The sequence below is a fragment of the Corythoichthys intestinalis genome, chromosome 2, assembly GCF_030265065.1.
Source record: "Corythoichthys intestinalis isolate RoL2023-P3 chromosome 2, ASM3026506v1, whole genome shotgun sequence".
In the NCBI taxonomy this organism is placed as follows: Eukaryota; Metazoa; Chordata; class Actinopteri; order Syngnathiformes; family Syngnathidae; genus Corythoichthys; species Corythoichthys intestinalis.
The window spans coordinates 75,782,913-75,801,780 of NC_080396.1; the positions used below are offsets into that span (position 1 = coordinate 75,782,913).

Genomic DNA, 18,868 nt, shown 5'->3' on the forward strand with positions numbered 1-18,868 from the left:
TTAAGGGCAGCAATTTGTTGTGTGGGCATGTTTCCATCGTTCCTGTTGAATCATTAGGACATTTTAAATAAATAATGGACATGAATTTGTTTGGCTACTTCATTAATTAATAATGTATGATGCATCGATAATCGTGATCAGCGTCTATCCCGTAGTCATCGTTCAATCATCGAATCGTTGCACCCTGAACAGTAATCGAATTGAATCGTGTGGTGCCTAAGATGGCACACCCCAAGTGCAGAGTCCGCATCACTGCACCGATCCGCCTGTCGATCTCTCGCTCCCTCTACCCTCACTTGTGAACAAGACCCCAAGATACTTGAACTCCTCCACTTGGGGCAGGATCTCATCACGGACCCGGAGATGGCACGCAACCCTTTTCTGACTGAGGACCGTAGTCTTGGATTTGGAGGTGGTGCTCTTCATCCCGACTGCTTCACACTCGGCTGCGAACCGCTCCAGTGACAGTTGGAGGTCACAGCTTGATGAAGCCAACTTCACCGCATCATCTGCAAAAAGCAGAGACGCAATGCTGAGGCTACAAAACCGGACGCCCTCAACGCTTCGGCTGCGCCTAGAAATTCTGTCCATAAAAGTTATGAACAGAATCGGTGACAAAGGGCAGCCTTGGCGGAGTCCAACCTTCGCTAGGAACAAATTTGACTTACTGCCGGCAAATATTTATTTATTATAAAACTGAATTGCAGCAGAGGTTTCAAAGAGCTGCATGCAGCCCCCGATTGAGATTAAAACTGCAGAAGTGGGGGCTTTTTTCCAAGGATTCTAAAGCCAAAAAGTCATTCAATTTCGCAATGACTCATGCTATTTGGGCAGTGAAATGATGCATGACGAAACAGCCGGCTGGCCTTCAGCCGCACTGCCGGGGCTTAGCGGTAGCCGACATTAGCAGCGTTACGGTTGTCTACAACCGTATACATACACACACATACGAGGGGTGTATGAAAAGTTTGAAGCATCAGAAAAACTAAAGTTAGTCCCCCAATAAGGGCTAAACACTTGCTCCATCGGCGCTGAAGCACGTTCATCCCCGGTGTACAAGAGCTATTTTTTTGAGACCCAAACTCCTCAACTGCAGCTACGACATCATCATCACTCATGAAATGTCACGCCATGCTTGAATTATCTGATCCAACGTGTGACTGTCGCATATGAAGGGGCACTTTCTGCTTATGTTCTCAACATGTCATCATGAATTTCTGAGGCAGTTATGCATTTCAAATGCTGGCACGGATTTCTGTTTTCTCCTTTTACTCACTGATTCCTTGACCCTTGCTTATTTAAAAATCTGCAAAAACTAGAAGACACATGTTAGGTCGTTTTCAGACTGGCAGACAAAATGGGATTTTAATTCATCCAGATGGAAACTGAATGGCTCTTTGGACAGATTGAAACCAGTTTTATATTAGATTTGGACAAGATGCTTCTCAGTCTGAACATCTCAGATGGGTGACGTCAGGTTATGCGGGATGACACCTTCGCTGCCAGCATGTGCCGGTGTGTCAAAAATGTGGCCCAGTCTAAACAGGCCCAGATCTGATTTGGACAATTGCTAAAAGTAGTGTGAACAGTAACATCAGATTTGAGGAGGAATCTGGTTGGAATCTAATTAAAACAAAACAAAACAAAAAAAACAGGTTAGCGTCAACGCTTTTTATACATGATGCTTACCGGACCCTTACCGAACCGTGACCCCCATACCGAGGTATGTACTGAACCCTGACTTGTGTGTGCCATACGTATATCCAATATAATAATATACTATATACAGTGGAGAAAATAAGTATTTTAACACCCTGAAATTGTTGAAAAAGTTCTCCCATTTAGAAATCATGGAGGGGTCTGAAATTTTCATCGTCGATGCATGTCCACTGTGAGAGAGAGAATCTAAAAAGAAAAATCCAGAAATCACAATGTATGATTTGTAACGATTTATTTGTGTGATACAGCTGCAAATAAGTATTTGAACACCTGAGAAAACGAATGCTAATATTTGGTACAGTAGCCTTTGTTTGCAGAGGTCAAAACGGCTGATTCTTCACCTTTTTTAGGATCAGTGTTACGTCCCAAATCGAAGGCTCACTAAGGATGTAACACAAAAAAAGCCTCGAGGTTACAAGTGGACACAGTTTATTTCACAAATCCAAAACACAAGGAACAATGGAGTACAAAATACGGAGAAGCTTTGTTTCAGGGTAAGCCCAGACCAAAACAACAAACAAAAGGAATCTACTCTTAAACCCCACCCGCTAACTAAATCCTGAACATACAAGAAGAAATAACAAATAGACAGCCACTACCCTGGCTTCCTACAATAAACAAAGCAGAAGAATGCGGGTTGAACATGAATGGTATCTTACCCCGACTGCTTCGGTGCTCTTATGTACAGTGCTGAACAAAAATGTTCCAATAACGAACTAACACAAAAGACCTCACCAAAAAAGCGGGAATGTAACACACAAGCGATCGAGTGCAAAGGCGAATGTATGGTGAGCAAAAAATAGCTGGCGAAGAGGTACGCGACACAAATGCTACGACCTCGTCTTTCCATTGACAGCGGCTGACTTTTGAAGCTTGGCGCCCTTCCTTTGTGACCAACAGCAGCGGCAACGACGTCTGCCCATTCGGTGTCGGTCAGCCTACGTCACGTTGAGAGTGGAGGCAGCCAGCTGGCGGAGGTGAGGATCAGCTGACTGTTGACGTCTCAAGCAAAATAACAATTAAACGGCCAGGACCGTCACAATCAGTGAGGTGATATGTTACATGGGGTTCCACTTTGATTGACTGTCATGATTAGCTTCATACATTTTCTAATGATTGCTCTGACAGTGGACTTTTTTTCACCAAGCTGCATGGTAATTTCTCCGTAGCCCTTTCCAGCCTTGTGGAGACTTACAACTTTGCCTCTGGTGTCTATGGACAGCTCTTTGGTCTTGGCCATGTTACAAGTTTGAGTCTTTTTGATTGTACGGGGTGGACAGGTGTCTTTATGCAGCTATCGACCTCAAACAAGTGCATTTGATTCAGGATAATACATGGAGTGGAGGTGGACTTTAAATAGGCGGACTAACAGGTCTTTCAGAGTTAGAATTCTAGCTGATTGACAGGTGTTCAAATACTTATTTGCAGCTGTATCACACAAATAATTAACAAAAAAAAATAATAACAAAAAAAATCATGCATTGTGTTTTCTGGATTTTTCTTTCAAGATGATCTCTCTCACAGTGGACACTAGGGGTGCAACGGTTCAGTTAGCCCACGGTTCGGTTTGAACCTCGGTTTGGGATCATGGTTTCGGTTCGGTTTCGTTTTTTTTTTTTTTTTTTTCTTTAAACTGCCTTTATTTTGCTTTTAAGAAAATTAAATAAACACTAAAAATGTAAACATTTTCGACTGTTAAAATGCCTCTTAGCTTTTTGGCTAGTGTAGTAACTGACTACTGAAATACACACACAGTAGTAAAAAAGTAACTTGGCAAAGTAACTGGTGTTACCTTTCATGAGTTTTTTTTTTTCATTTTTTCATAAAAACAAAAAAAACAAAAAACAAAAAAAAAACATAGTAACCTTTGCTATGTTTGGAGGTCATTTAATGTTGTGAATCAACTGTTAAAGTTGATAAAATTGCTCCCGTTTTTGCATTAGTTCCCTTCTGTCTACTTTCGCCATGTGAAAATTTTAAAACTGTTTCATCCTTTAAAGATAAACTCAAGTCAAGATTTTGCCAATTTAGGAGTATTTTAGATAAAAAGTTACTTAGGTTCGCTAGGAAGGATCACTACAACAGAGCCTTCATGAGAAGTCTACTGCTTTAAGATGGCCGCTGTTTACTAACGCATCTAGTTCTTTATTATATATGTTGCTAATGCCGCGTGTCTGTAATTTGCATCTAGTTACATATATATGTGATATCTACCGAAGCATGTGGGCGTAGTTTGTAGGCTATCGGCTACAGTCAGGTATTATTGGAGCCACCTAGCATAGTAGCATCGCGTTTGCAATGGCATCATACTCCCTTGCCTCCTCCCCACTCCTGCTCTGCTCTCTCGTGTACGTAAGTCCGTCTTTTTCCAGACATTTCTCGCGGCAGTCAACCAACATCTTAACGCACGCATTTCCCGCCTCAGTAACAGTAACAACGTTGCCAAGATTAGAAAAGTAATTAATTAGATTACTCACTACTGAAGAAAATAACGCCGTTATATTCTAACGCCGTTATTAACAACACTGGTCAGGGCGAAACGATGTGCTTTAGCGAAATCATCTTCGATGTGCTTTGCGTGCCATTTCATAAATGTCGGGGTTTTCGTTGTTGGAGAAATATGTCCGCGAGGGAACAAAGTAACGCGGTTCAAGCGTTGCAAATAAATTAACGAAGCCCGCTGTGTGATTTCACGGGTGTCATCTTCGGGGTTGTCCTGCTCTGAGAAAGTGATATCTGTGGGTGATGCCGGCTGAGGTGCCGGAGTTATAAGTGTTGCCATTAGCATAGGGAGCAAGCACTGAGCAATGCTTGCAAATTTAAATTTTTTCTTTTTCAATATTTTCTCTCCCTCCGCACTGTAGTCCATGGGGGAACCAAATGTTGCCACACCGCAAATTTGAAAGAAGCTGGTGCTTCCTCAAAATTCGGTCTCTCCACTCCTGCGCCCGCCATAGCTTTTTGTTTTCTTTCTTGTTTCACTTACACTTCGCTCGTAAGCAAGAGGGCATTACTCGTCTTCTATTACACCGGTGCTTGACAGCAATCGGACATTTACTTGCGGGGCAGGAATTTCTCCACAGCGGTGCTTCACATCACACACAGGCATACAGAGCTCGACCAATTCATTCCACAAGTGATCGGAATAAATTGCAAAACCGAAAAGGCGCAGTTCATAAAGGCGTATTGAACCGTACAGGGCGAACCATACGGTTCAGCTTTGAACCGCAAACCGTTGCACTGCTAGTGGACACGCACCTACGATACAAAATAGCAGGGTGTTCAAATGCTTATTTTCTTCACTGCATATAAATGGAGAGGACGCTGTGGTCAAATTAAAGGTTGCAATATACTTGTTTGGTGCTACTAGTCAGTTAAACGTCCTCCAAAACAGAGACAGAGGTGTGTGGAAGGATTCCTGCTGCTTACTTGGGTTGCTTCAATGTTCGATTTCAGTAACTTGACAGCCTCTATTCTCTTTTGCATTGACTCCCTCTTCTTCTGCTCTCGCTCAGCCTCTTGCTGCTGCATCCTTAATGATGAGGACAGCCACAAGGGTAATGCAAATACAATGCAACACCAACCGTGTCCTTCATAACAGAAGGTGGGGAGCAAGCAGTACACTTTCCTATTCATACTTAGTATACTTTTTGATTACCTTCTGATTGTTTCCTTCAAGTACTTAGCCCCTTTTTCACGGTTCGCCCCGCCATCTTCAGATTTCTTCCTGACCAAAGTGTCCGGTTTCTCTGGCACGTCTACATTTTTCCTGTCATCACATGCGTGTATACAACATACAAATGGTGACTTTTCAATGTTTAGAATGATCCTCGTTCTCAAAGTTGTACACTGCAGTTGTAGTAATCATGTTATTATATCAATACGTAACATTCAACAAGGTCCCACTGTACGGGAACAAGTTTCACTGTTGAAAAAGCTAGATCATGATTTCCAAAGTAAACGCAGTCTGTGAATGCATGAATAATTTTATGGGGGCAGAATGAGAAGGAGACCAACTTTTTGAGCTGTTGAATCTTCCGCCGCAGGGTATGACTGTTGTTTTTCTCCTGCTCTAGCCTTTTCACTGCATTCTGGGCTTTGAGGACATGGTAGACTCGCTCCTCCTCTTGCACCTCTTGCCTCAGCACAGAGAACTTGCCGACCTCCAACTCAAACTCACTCAGTGCTAATCTAAATGCAAAACAAATACAAAACAGCTTTCGTCTTCCAAGATAGAAGAAAAGAGGAAGAACGCTGGAATAACTTAAAGAGTGTGCGCCTATATTATTTTTGCTTATTTATCACTGTGTTCGAGGTTTATCAGCCGTTATGTGCCATGCGCTAAGAGTTCTATAACAGTATACTGGACTGTCTCAGGAAATTAGAATACACAATATTCTAATTTTTTGAGACAGTCCTGTGTATATATACAGGACTGTCTCAGGAAATTAGAATACACAATATTCTAATTTCCTGACTGTCTCAGGAAATTAGAATATTGTGTATTCTAATTTCCTGAGACAGTCCAGTATAATATACACTCAACAGCCACTTTATTAGGTACGCCATGCTAGTAACGGGTTGGACCACCTTTTGCCTTCAGAACTGCCTCAGTTCTTCGTGGCATAGATTCAACAAGGTGCTGGAAGCATTCCTTAGATAGTTTGGTCCATATTGACATGATGGCATCACACAAGTTGGTGCAGATTTGTCGGCTGCACATCCATGATGCAAATCTCCCGTTCCACCACATCCCAAAGATGCTCTATTGGATTGAGATCTGGTGACTGTGGAAGCCATTTGAGTACAGTGAACTCATTGTCATGTTCAAGAAACCAGTCTTAGATGATTCCAGCTTTATGACATGGTGCATTATCCTGCTGAAAGTAGCCATCAGTAGTTGGGTACATTGTGGTCATAAAGGGATGGACATGGTCAGCAACAATACTCAGGTAGGCTGTGGCGTTCCAACGATGCTCAATTGGTACCAAGGGGCCCAAAGAGTGCCAAGAAAATATTCCCCACACCATTACACCACCACCACCAGCATGAACCGTTGATACAAGGCAGGATGGATCCACGCTTTCATGTTGTTGACGGCAAATTCTGACCCTACCATCCGAATGTCGCAGCAGAAATCGAGACTCATCAGACCAGGCAACGTTTTTCCAATCTTCTATTGTCCAATTTCGATGAGCTTGTGCAAATTGTAGCCTCAGTTTCCTGTTCTAAACTGAAAGGAGTGGCACCCGTCGTGGTCTTCTGCTGCTGTAGCCCATCTGCCTCAAAGTTCGACGTACTGTGCGTTCGGAGATGCTGTTCTGCCTACCTTGGTTGTAACGGGTGATTATTTGAGTCACTGTTACCTTTCTATCAGCTCGAACCAGTCTGGCCATTCTCCTCTGACCTCTGGCATCAACAAGGCATTTCCGCCTTTTTTCTTTTTCAGACCATTCTCTGTAAACCCTAGAGATGGTTGTAGGTGAAAATCCCAGTAGATCAGCAGTTTCTGAAATACTAAGACCAGCCCTTCTCGCACCAACAACCACGCCACATTTAAAGTCACTCAAATCACCTTTCTTCCCATACTGATGCTCGGTTTGAACTGCAGGAGATTGTCTTAAACCATGTCTACAAGCCTAAATGCACTGAGTTGCCGCCATGTGATTGGCTGATTAGAAATTAAGTGTTAACGAGCAGTTGGACAGGTGTACCTAATAAAGTGGCCGGTGAGTGTATATGAAATAGTCTTTACACTTTTCCTCTTTATTATAATTAGTAGATTTGACTTCATTTTTGCCAGAGATGCCGAAATTGCCTCTACCATTTTCACCAAAGAGACGTAGCAAATAGGGCTGCAGCTATTTATTACTTAACTAATCGATTAACCTATCGATTAATTAGTTCGGATAATCAAGTTATCAGCTTACAAACATTTAATGCGTTTCAGAATACATTTTAGTGGATGTAAAACAAAGAAAAACGTGTTTAGGCTTACAGTAAGATTTTCAATTGCTAAGAGTGCACTTTCAGAAGAGCAATAAATGCAAATACAAAATAAAATTCCGAAGCGTTTCTTTAAACGAAGTAGAATTGCACCTTCATTTCATTCAGCAACAAATACATTTAAAAATAACTAGAGTACCTAAGCTTTGCATCAAACAGTTTTAAAAAAACAATAAATGCAGATCCAAGTACACAAAACAAACAATTGGCTAACTTGCACAGCAAACGTCCACTAGCTTAAATGCTATAAAATGCTAACATTTATTATTTATTTATTTTTTACAAAGCTCTTAGAAAATTGTTCAAACACACATTTGGAGAAAAAAAACTGCTAAACATCTTCTAAACTAAATCACGAATGCGTAAAAAAAAACATTAGCACAAACAAAAACTTACATCCTTATGTTGGTCTTAACAGGGAGCTGCTGGAAGTCAGCCATGTTAAATAAGTTACGTCATATTCACAGTAGCGGCTGGAGGGCAGTATATAAACCCAAATCAATAAAACTGAATGCAAACACTTTCAAAACAAACCATTACAACGCCATTCTAACAAATCTGTAAAGCAGCAAAATTCGATTTGAAGCTTTTTTTCCTGATCGAATTACTCGATTAATCATTTCAGCACTAGGCATGTGCCGATTACCGATTTGATCACGGTTCCAAACATACTAACATTTTTTGTCATACTGTAGTATGGTATTAGCTATTTTTTCTGTTACAAAAATGCAGCGAGAAATGGAGAAATAGTGGCAGCGCTCATCCCTGCCCCTCCGGTTTTTGTTCTGTCAGTAACACTGCTGTTGCTTTCGAAACTACACATGAGCTTTTTCAAAACCCCCTCAAAAAGTCGCTAGTATGAGAGTATTTCTGCTACCGATAAGAAACAGACGGCTGCTGCTTAGAAGAGGAAGGACAGCCGACGTGCAGGTAACACCTCCAACATGATTTCACATTTATGTGACCATCATCCGTCACTTTACACAAAATTTCAAGGTGAGTAAACGGTGTCATGAACGTTTCCCACCAGCTACGAGATTTAACTCCAGCGTGTTTTGTGTGTCTAGCGATGGTAAAACACATACTATACTATAATGTAATCTTATTAACGAGGCAGAAAACTTGGCTAGTTAGCAAGCCAAGACGGCTATCTAGTTTCCTCCCTACCATTAGCCTACTTTTGTAAAGTCTTCCGCCTTTGTAAACATCAGTTCAAAATAACATTTTCATAATAAGGCCTATGGTGTTTTTGTTCTCTCCCCTCTTTAAAATAAACTTTTGTATTTTAAGCCAAAAGAACTGTGGTGTTTGATAGAACAATTTGTCTATATGCTGCCATAGCAGATTCATGGCGCATAAACCCCTGACCTATTTTTAATTTGTCCGTTTTACCCTGGAAACCCCCATTTACAGACGTAGCGCAACAGCTTTTGTTTCAACCCAGCCATAAAAACAAGGTAAGTAATTATATTTATTATTCAAAACGTCTGTCATTTTTAGCTTAGAATCATTAATCGATGTCTAATATTTCATTTTAAAAAAACGACTTTAAATAATTATTCACTCATATTTTAAACTTTTAAACAAATTACGTCACAATGAAAAAAAGGTGGTGTCTGTAAATAAGTCATGGATATCTATCTCCCTTATAACTATCGCTTAATTTTATTTTTTGGTTAGTGTCACCCCAGGAGGAAGTCTTCTGAAGACGGTACACAAAAAAGCACGCCTGTCTCATCAGACCATAGGACATTGTCTTAGTAATCCATGTGCTTTGTTGACATGTCTTAAGCAAACTGTTTGCGGGCTTTCTTGTGTACCGTCTTCAGAAGAGGCTTCCTCCTGGGGTGACAGCCACGCACACCAATTTGATGTAGAGTGCGGTGTATGGTCTGAGTACTAACAGGCTGACCCACCACCTCTTCAATCTCTGCAGCAATGCGGACAGCACTCCTGTAATGAGTCACATGACATTTTGGAGGGAAAATGACAAGCAGTACTCAATTTGGACATTTAGCGATGTACGTACTTTCAATGGGGTGTACTCACTTTTGTTGCCAGGGGTTTGGATATTTTTGGCTATATTTTGAGTTATTTTGAGGGGAAAATGAAATAACTCTTATATAAGATGCACACAGCCTACTTTTTATTGTGTCAGAGTGTCATTTTGTCAGTGATGTCAGATATACATAAATATCTGCAGAAATGCGAGGGTTGTACTCACTTTTGTGATACAATGTATCTGGTTAAAATCATGGCGTCTTTAATTATGCTCTCGCGTGCGCTCACCTCCAGTTGGAGCTTTGCTGTTTACATTTCTTTTTAAATGCCCTCCTGTTCAAAATTTTTCTTCCCATAGAAAATTGAGATTTTAAGCTTTTCCAATGATGTATCGCATATGCATATAGGACAATTTTTAAATTTGGCCACAGCGGAACTTCAAGTCACCTGAGTGTTTTCCGCCATATATAGTTAGATATGTTGTGTGTGTATATAATGTTTTTAATTAATCACGTTAAAATATTTGACGCATTTAACGCACATGCTCCGCTCAAACAGATTAGAATGACAGCACAGTGTCATATGCACTTGTTACTTGTGTTTTTTGGTGTTATGATGCCCTCTGCTGGCGCTCGGGTGCGACTGATTTTATGGGTTTCAGCACCATTGTGTAATTATTGACATCAACAATAGCGAGCTACTAGTTTATTTTTTGATTGAACGTTTTACAAATTTTATTAAAATGAAAACATCAAGAGGGGTTTTAATATAAAATTTCTATAACTTGTACTAACATTTATCTTTTAAGAACTACAAGTCTACCTATCCATGGATCGCTTTAACAGAATGTTAATAATGTTAACGCCATCTTGTTCATTTATAGTTACGATAAACAAATACAGTACTTATGTACAGTATGTTGGATGTATATATCCGTCTTGTGTCTTATCTTTCCATTCCAACAATAATTTACAGAAAAATATGGCATATTTTATAGATGGTTTGAATTGTGATTAATTACGATTAATTGATTTTTAAGCTGTGATTAACCCGATTAAATATTTTAATCGTTTGACAGCCCTAATATATATGGGGGAAAACACTCAGGTGACTTGAAGTTCCGCTCCAATTTCGCCAAATTTCAAAATTGTCCGATATGCACGTGTGATACATCATTGGAAAGCTTAAAATCTCAATTATCTGGGGGAAGAAAAATTTTGAACAGGAGGGCATGTAAAAAAAATAAAAAAAATTAAAACAGCAAAACCCTAACTGGAGGCGAGAGCAGAATTAAAGACACCACGATTTTAACGAGATATTTTCGCGAACATACCATGTTTCGATCCACAAACTCCATGTAGCATGTATCACCGAGTGTCAAGACACAGCTGTGAATGGCCACAGCCGGATTTTTTTGGGACTTTATGGGTGAAACATGGTGATATAACAAGGGTCGCGATGCAGAAATCGCAGACAACAAGGAGTGGTTGAGATTTTCTATTTCATATAGTTACCCTTTTAAACGTTATTTTTCAAATTTTTTTTTGTTTGGATCGATTATTTATCATCTAACATATCGGGGAAAATGCGACAGTAACAAAAAAATAAAATTAAGCGATAGTTATGAGCAGGGGTCGCGTTAACCGAATATTTTCCGTCGTTGACCGTTTTTTTAAAACAGTGACAGAAAAAACTGAAGTCCAGCCGTCATTTTGACAGGTTGCAATTCGCACCCCAGACCACAGGGTGGCGAGTTAGCATATTAATTAGCTATTGTCTCTCTTGATGCATGACGTCGTTGGCCTTACTCGGAAAAATGTCAAGGCAACTGAGTGTCCGAACTAAGGCTACGTTCATACTACAGGTCTTAATGCACGAATCCGATTTTTTCGTGTTGTTCCGACTCGAGTGAGGCATTAACTTGACGGTCTGAACGTGACAAGTCGCATAGAACGGGACCATTTCAAATCCGATCTGGGTCACTTTCGTATGTGGTCTAAATCCGATCTGGGCCACATTTTTCCAGACTGTCGCGGCGGTCTGTACTGTCCAGTCCCGCAAACCGGATTTAATGCAACAATTACGTCATCAAAAAGCGAGAGACGGTACGGTAGCTACGGTAGCGATGCAGCAGTGCGTTATTAGCGCCTAGCTTGCCTTGAACACGGCTTTATAGGAAGGGTCGGACTTGACAACAGTCATAAAAAAACAAAAATAGGTTTGAGGATAAGCCTGAGAATGATCGGTTTTCTCTCTGCTCTATATAAGCAATATTTCAACATTGCTTACACGGCCGAGAGTCGGGGCAAACTGCCCGTATGTGTGTGTGACATGCACGAACAGTGCGTGCATGCTATCGCTCCATATACTTTGAATATAAGCCTAAACGGGGATTATATATGCCTGTTATTTGTGTCCTCTTTTTAACAGCAACAAGCCTATGGCTACGTTCATACTACAGGTCTTAATGCACGAATCCGATTTTTTGTCATATCTGCGCACTAATTCGCAGTCCGACATGCGCTGAGCAAGACGACCCGCATGCGCAGAAGCATCAAAACAAATGACCATACAATCACACATGCTGGCTGTCATCCGTCATTCCAGGGATATCATATTTTGCTTATTAAAAAGAGGACACAAATAACAGGCATAAATAATCCCTGTACAGGTTTATATTCAAAGTATATGGATCATTAGCATGTACGCACTGTTCGTGCATGTCACACACACATGCGAGCAGTTTGCACCGACTCTTGGCCGTGTAAGCAATGTTGAAATATTGCTTATATGGAGCAGAGAGAAAACCGATCATTCTCAGGCTTATCCTCAAACCCTTTTTTTTTTTTTAATGACTTGTCAAGTCCGACCCTTCCTAAAAAGCCGTGTTCAAGGCAAGCTAGGCGCGAATAACGCACAGCTGCTTGATGTGTGATGGCGCAGTGTGGATTCTCTGTTAAGCTTGTTCGGACAGAATATTAATTAAAGATGAATGAAAACTAAATACTATTGAATATTTCATTATTAACATTTTAAAAATTTAAGTGACGGGTAAAAATAGATTATGACCGGATTTTTATGACCCTGTCAGTCAAAATGACAGACAACGAAAAAGTCTAGCGCAACCTCTGGTTATGAGGTATATATCCGTGACTTTTTTACAGACGCCATATTTTTTATTGAGACGTAATTTGTTTAAAAGTTTAAAATATGGGAGTAAATAATTTTTTAAAGTCGTTTTTTTTTTTTTTTAACTAAATATTGGACATCAATTAATGATTTAAGCTAAAAATGACAGACATTTTGAATAATAACTATAATTACTTACTTTCTTTTTCAGTCTTGTCTGTGTTTTATATATATATTTGTTTTTATAGTTTTATACTTGCAAGTCATTTGAGATGCACTGTAAAGGGAAATGCTCCATAATTTCACTGTACAACTGTATAATGACAATAAAGGGCTATTCTATTTTACTGTTTTCTATTTTATTCTATGGAGATGTTCCAATTTTGAAAAAATATTGAAAAATGAAAAATCCTGTTCAATGGATTTTTTTTACACATACATTTCAAAGTAACACATTTTAGAGCTATAATTGCAATACCATGATACAGTCAAACCGCAGTATTTTTGCTTAAGGTTATCACATCCTCAAAATCTGATACCGGCACAGCCTATGCAGCATTAAAAACAATCTGACAATGGATGCAGTTCCTCATTAATTGAGCATTCTTTTATACTTTTACTTGAGTCATATTATTTGGGAGTAACGACACTCTTACTTGAGTAAAATTTTGGGCTACTTTGTCAAAACCTTATTTCTAGACATGGATTTGTACCAAATAGCTGCTGTTCTGTATTATTATGTTGTACATTTCCATAGAGATCAACTTGCACGGTAAGGTCTGACTATGTCGGACTGCGCTTTTTTGCGAGGTTCCGCTATTTTTACTGCTCCATCTGTGGTGGCAGCCGCCCACTGTTCAGAACAGTGGTTGAGTTAGTTCGTCCCTGCCAAAACTCGTTTTCCCCACGGAGACTCACTCTTGTTGCCTCAGCTCGTTGTTGGTGTGAGCTTCAATCTCCTCTTCCCTTTGCAGCTCGTAACACACATTCTTATGCTGAGCCCGTAAACGAATAACTGCAACGCTGCAGAGTGAAATCAAGGGGGAAAGTAGTTAAGACCAGAGGAAAACAATTTGAACATGCTTTGATACTATCGACTACAGCGGTATGAAAAAGTATCTGAGCCTTTTGGAATTTCTCACATTTCTGCATAAAATCACCATCAAATGTGATCTGATCTTTGTCAAAATCACACAGATGAAAAAACAGTGCCTGCTTTAACTAAAAACACCCAAACATTTATCGGTTTTCATACTTTAATAAGGTAAACATTCAAACAATGCCAGAAGGGGTAAAATAAGTAAGTGAACCATCTACCTAAGGAGACTTAAAGAGCAATTGAAACCAATTTTTACAAAACATTTGAAGTCAGGTGTGTGCCCAATCCCTGATTAGTGGTTTAAAGCTGCCCTGCCCACTATAAAACACACACCTGGTAAGAATTATCTTGATGAGAAGCATTGTCTGATGTGCATCATAGCTAGGTCAAAAGAGCTGTCTGAGGACCAGCGATCAAGGATTGTTGATTTGTATTAAGCTGGGAAAGGATACATAACCATCTCTAAAAGTATGGATGTTCATCAGTCGGCAGTCAGAGAAGTTGTCTACAAATGGAGAGAGTTTGGCACTGTTCTCTCCCAAGGAGTGGCCGTCCACCAAAGATGACGCCAAGAGTTCAGTGCAGAATATCAGTTAGGTAAAAAAAGAACCCTCGAGTGTCTGTTAAAAACTTACAGATATCACTGGCACAGTCCAATATCTATGTGCACACATCAACTATATGTAAAACTATGGCCAAGAATGGTGTTCATGGGAGGACTCAATGGAGGAATTCACTGCTGTCTAAAAAAAAGATTGTTGCCCGTTCAATGTTCGTAAAAAGGCACTTGGACACTCCACAGAAGTTAAGGCAAAATATTTTGTGAACTGATGAAACCCAAGTTGAATTGTTTGGGAGAAACGCACAACGTCATGTGGAGGACAAATGGAACAGCTCACCAACATCAACACCTCATCCCCACCGTGAAACGTGGTGGAGGGAGCATCATGATTGAGTCTGTTTTGCTGCCTTAGGGCCCAAACAACTTGCAATCATTAATGGAAGAATGAATTCAAAAGTTTATCAGGATGTTTTGCAGGAAAACATGAGGCCATCTGTCAGACAGTTGAAGATAAAAAGAGGATGGATGCTGAAACAAGACAATGATCCAAAACACAGAAGTAAATCAACTTCAGAATGGTTTCAGAAGAACACAATACATGTTTTGGAGTGGCCAAGTCAAAGTCCAGACTTGAACCCCATTGAGATGCTGTGGCATGACCTAAAGACAGCGATGCATACCAGACATTCCAGGAATCTGACAGCAGTTTTGTAGAGAAGAATGGGCCAAGAGTAGTCCTGATCGATGTGCCAGACTGATCTGCAGCCAGAGGAAGTGTCTGGTTGAAGTTATGGCTGCCAAAGGAGGGGCCACAAAATATTAAATGTGATGGTTCACTTCCTTATTTTCCCCCCTTCTGTCATTGTTTGTATACTATCCTCATTAAAATATGAAAACCTATAAATGTTTGGGTGGTTTTAGTAAAAAGCAGACGCTGTTTTTTTCATCTGTGTGATTTTGACAAAGATCAGATCACATTTGATGATGATTTTATGCAGAAATGTGAGAAATTCCAAAAGGTTCAGATACTTTTTCATACCACTGCATATCAGGGGGGTCCAACTCATTTTGGTTTGTGGGACATATGATGCCATTGACGGTGTTAGATGTCCATTTCATTTGGACTGGGGTAGGCGAATAAACAAAACCGTCATTGATAGCACTGACATATTAGCATTCAGGAAAAAGCCTTCCAGTATAGGTGAACTGGATGGCTACCGTTGTCAATGTAAGCCAAAGAGTTCATTTTGGGTCACTTCCTGTACAGTTTTCCTGTTTATTGGATACTTAAGTTTTATTTTGGGGCATTTCCAGGTTACATCTTGTTGATTTTGGTTCACTTCCTGTTGGTTTTGAGGGGTATTTGGGTCACTCCTTATAATTTTAGGGTGCTTATGGGTCACTGCCTGCACATTTTGGATCATTACATGTTGATTTTAGGGCATTTCCGTGCCGCTTCCTGTTCTTCGGTCACTTCTTTTTTGATTTTGGGGTCACTTCCTTGGAATTTTAGGGTGCTTAGGGCCACTTCATGTACATTTTGGGGTATCTCAGTGTCACTGCCTATATATTTTGGATCATTTTTTGTTGACTTTAGGGCCTTTCCGTGCCAGACTCTGATCGTTGGTCACTTCTTTTTGATTTTGAGTCACTTCCAGGGTACTTATGGGTAAACTCCTGTGCATTTTGGGGTATCTCAGTGTCACTGCCTGTACATTTTGGATCATATCCTGTTGATGTTAGGGCATTTCTGGGCCATTTTATGTTTATTGGTTACTTCCCGCTGATTTTGGGGCATTTCCAGGTTACGGCTTGTTGATTTTGGATCCCTTCATGTTGTTTTAGGAGGGTTTTGGGGTCACTTCTTTGTCAATTCATTGGCTGCCATTGGTCATCAATTCCATTGTGACTGCAAGAGGCGAAGAAACGTAATGTATTGCACCGTCAATAGTGCTGAAATATTAGCATTCACAGCCAGTCCTCAGTTTAAGTGAATTGGACGTCTATCGTTGTCAACGTTAGTCAAAGAGTTGATTTGGGGTCACTTCCTTGTCATTTTTGGGTGCTTACGGGTCACTTACTGTTCATTTTGGATCATTTTCTGTTGATTTTAGGTCACTTCCGGGCCGCTTCATGTTCATTGGTCACTTGCTGTTGATATTGTGTCACTTCCTGTATCGGGGTATTTAAGTGTCAATTCCCGTACAATTTGGATCATTTCCTGTTGATTTTAGGTCATTTGAGGCCGCTTCCTGTTCATTGGTCACTTCCTTGTAATTTTAGGGTACTTATGGGTCACTCCCTGCACATTTTAGATCATTTTATGTTGATTTTTTGTCATTCCCAGGCCGCTTCCTGTTCATTCGTCACTTGCTGTACATTTTGGGGTATCTCAGTGGCACTTTCTGTACATTATAGATCATTTTCTGTCATTTTTAGAGCATTTCTGGGCCCCTTCCTGTTAATTAGTCACTTCCTGTTGATTTTGGGTTACTTCCTGCACATTCGGGGGCATACCTGGGTCAGTTCCTTGTTCATTTTGGATCATTTTGGATCATTTTCTGTTGATTTTAAGGCATTTTGGGGCCACTTCCCGTTCATTGGTCACTTCCTGTTGATTTCAAGTCACTTCTTGGTAATTTTTGGGTACTTATGGATCACTTCCTGCATATTTGGGAGCATACAGGGGTCAATTCTTACATATTTTGGATCACTTTCTGTTGATTTTAGGGCATTTTCGGGCCACTTCCTGTTCATTGGTCAGTTCCTGTTGATTTTGGGTCACTTTCTTGAAATTTTTGAGTACTTATGGGTCACTTCCTGTACACTTTGGGGCATACCGGGGTGAATTCTTGTACATTTTGGATCACTGCTTGGACATTTTAGGTTGTTTCCGGGCCACTTCCTGTTGATTTTGGGTCACTTCCTTTTAATTTTTGGGTACTTATGGGTCCCTTCTTAAACATTTGGGGGCATACCAGGGTGATTTCTTGTACATTTTGGATAATTCCTGGCCACTTCCTGCTCATTGGTCATTGCTTGTACATTTTAGGTTATTTACGGGCCACTTCCTGTTCATTGGTCACTTCCTGTTGATTTTGGGTCACTTCCTTGCAATTTTTTTGTATTAATGGGTCACTTCCTGCACATTTGGGGGCCTACCGGAGTCAATTCCTGTACATTCTAGATCATTTTCTGTTGACTTTAGGGCATTTCAGGGCTGCTTCCTGTTCAATGGCCAGTTCCCGTTGATTTTGAGGCATTTCCAGTTTACTTCCTGTTGATTTCGGGTCACTTCCTTTTGGTTTTAGGTTTTGGGGGTCAGTTTTTGTTAATTCAATCGGTTGGCTTTGATGGCACTAGACGCCAATTCCATTTACACAGGGACAGGGCGAATGAATGAATGAATGTGACTGCAGGAGTGCACAAATCTCCGGTTTTACGGCGCCAATGTCATAATTTAAGCATGTAATTTTATATGTACAGTATGAGTGGGCTACAAAGTGCCTGTCAGGCAAAACAAAAACACGGGCTGAATCGGGCTCCCTATGTTTGCCACCCCTGGACTACATTATCCTAAAAGTACAGAACTTATCATTGGTGCTGAGTGAACCTGTTCTCTGCTGCTTCTTGATGTTTTATTTCTTGCTCCAAGACATCCCGCTGCTCAAGTAGAGTCTCAATGCTCTGACGTAAGAGGTTAAGGTCCTCTCTGGAAATGGAAACAAACACAAGACCAGACAAACAGCTTGCAACTGTTGACAGAGAGACAAAAATTCCAAAGGCATTTCAAAGCCAGTGCAATTAAAGGATGATAGAAGACAAACAAATACAGGAAATATTTTCAGTGTGCCGAGAGTCACAGATGGGTTAAAAACAGAGAGTGCTCAAGTTCCAGTTCATGTTTGATTAAAGTGCTGTGTAGCAGCTCCATGACAACTTTGAGAGGTTTTAGTGTTCAAGAAAAAAATGACAGGCGCATTTGCCAGCTACTGCATCATGCATTTTCGTGTGCTTCATGACTGCGGATAGATGACAAGGACATGGGCAATAAGTGACAGACCTTTAGAAAACTATTTTCTTGCAAACTGCTAAATGCGTTGCAGAGAAATTGAACTGATTGGGATCCAAGGCAAGCTTTCATTCAGGCAAAATCTACAGCTATCATTTTGAATTCTAAGCAATACTGAAAAAGGGTAGGCTAACGTGACAGACAGTCCTTAATTTCCACTCATGTCCACAGATTTTAAAGTGCCTATGACAGCAAAAGCATGTTTATTTCATATTTCAAACAGTATTTTATGCTCCTGAATGAAATGGACCACTTGGATATGTGTGGAAGCAATATATTT

The 18,868-nt window shown here is 40.4% G+C and overlaps 1 protein-coding gene across 3 annotated transcripts in view; it reads right to left on the reverse strand.

Annotated features, from left to right (window-relative positions):
- Positions 1-18,868, reverse strand: part of cfap74 (cilia and flagella associated protein 74) — a 344,912-nt gene that overhangs the window by 312,255 nt on the left and 13,789 nt on the right. For all 3 annotated transcript variants that reach the window (XM_057817725.1, XM_057817734.1, XM_057817717.1), the window contains 5 exons: positions 18,130-18,228; positions 13,774-13,878; positions 5,737-5,910; positions 5,378-5,488; positions 5,149-5,251 (listed from right to left, as the gene is read on the reverse strand). In XM_057817725.1, coding sequence (XP_057673708.1) covers positions 5,149-5,251; positions 5,378-5,488; positions 5,737-5,910; positions 13,774-13,878; positions 18,130-18,228 — 592 coding nt within the window. The remainder of the gene's footprint in view (positions 1-5,148; positions 5,252-5,377; positions 5,489-5,736; positions 5,911-13,773; positions 13,879-18,129; positions 18,229-18,868) is intronic.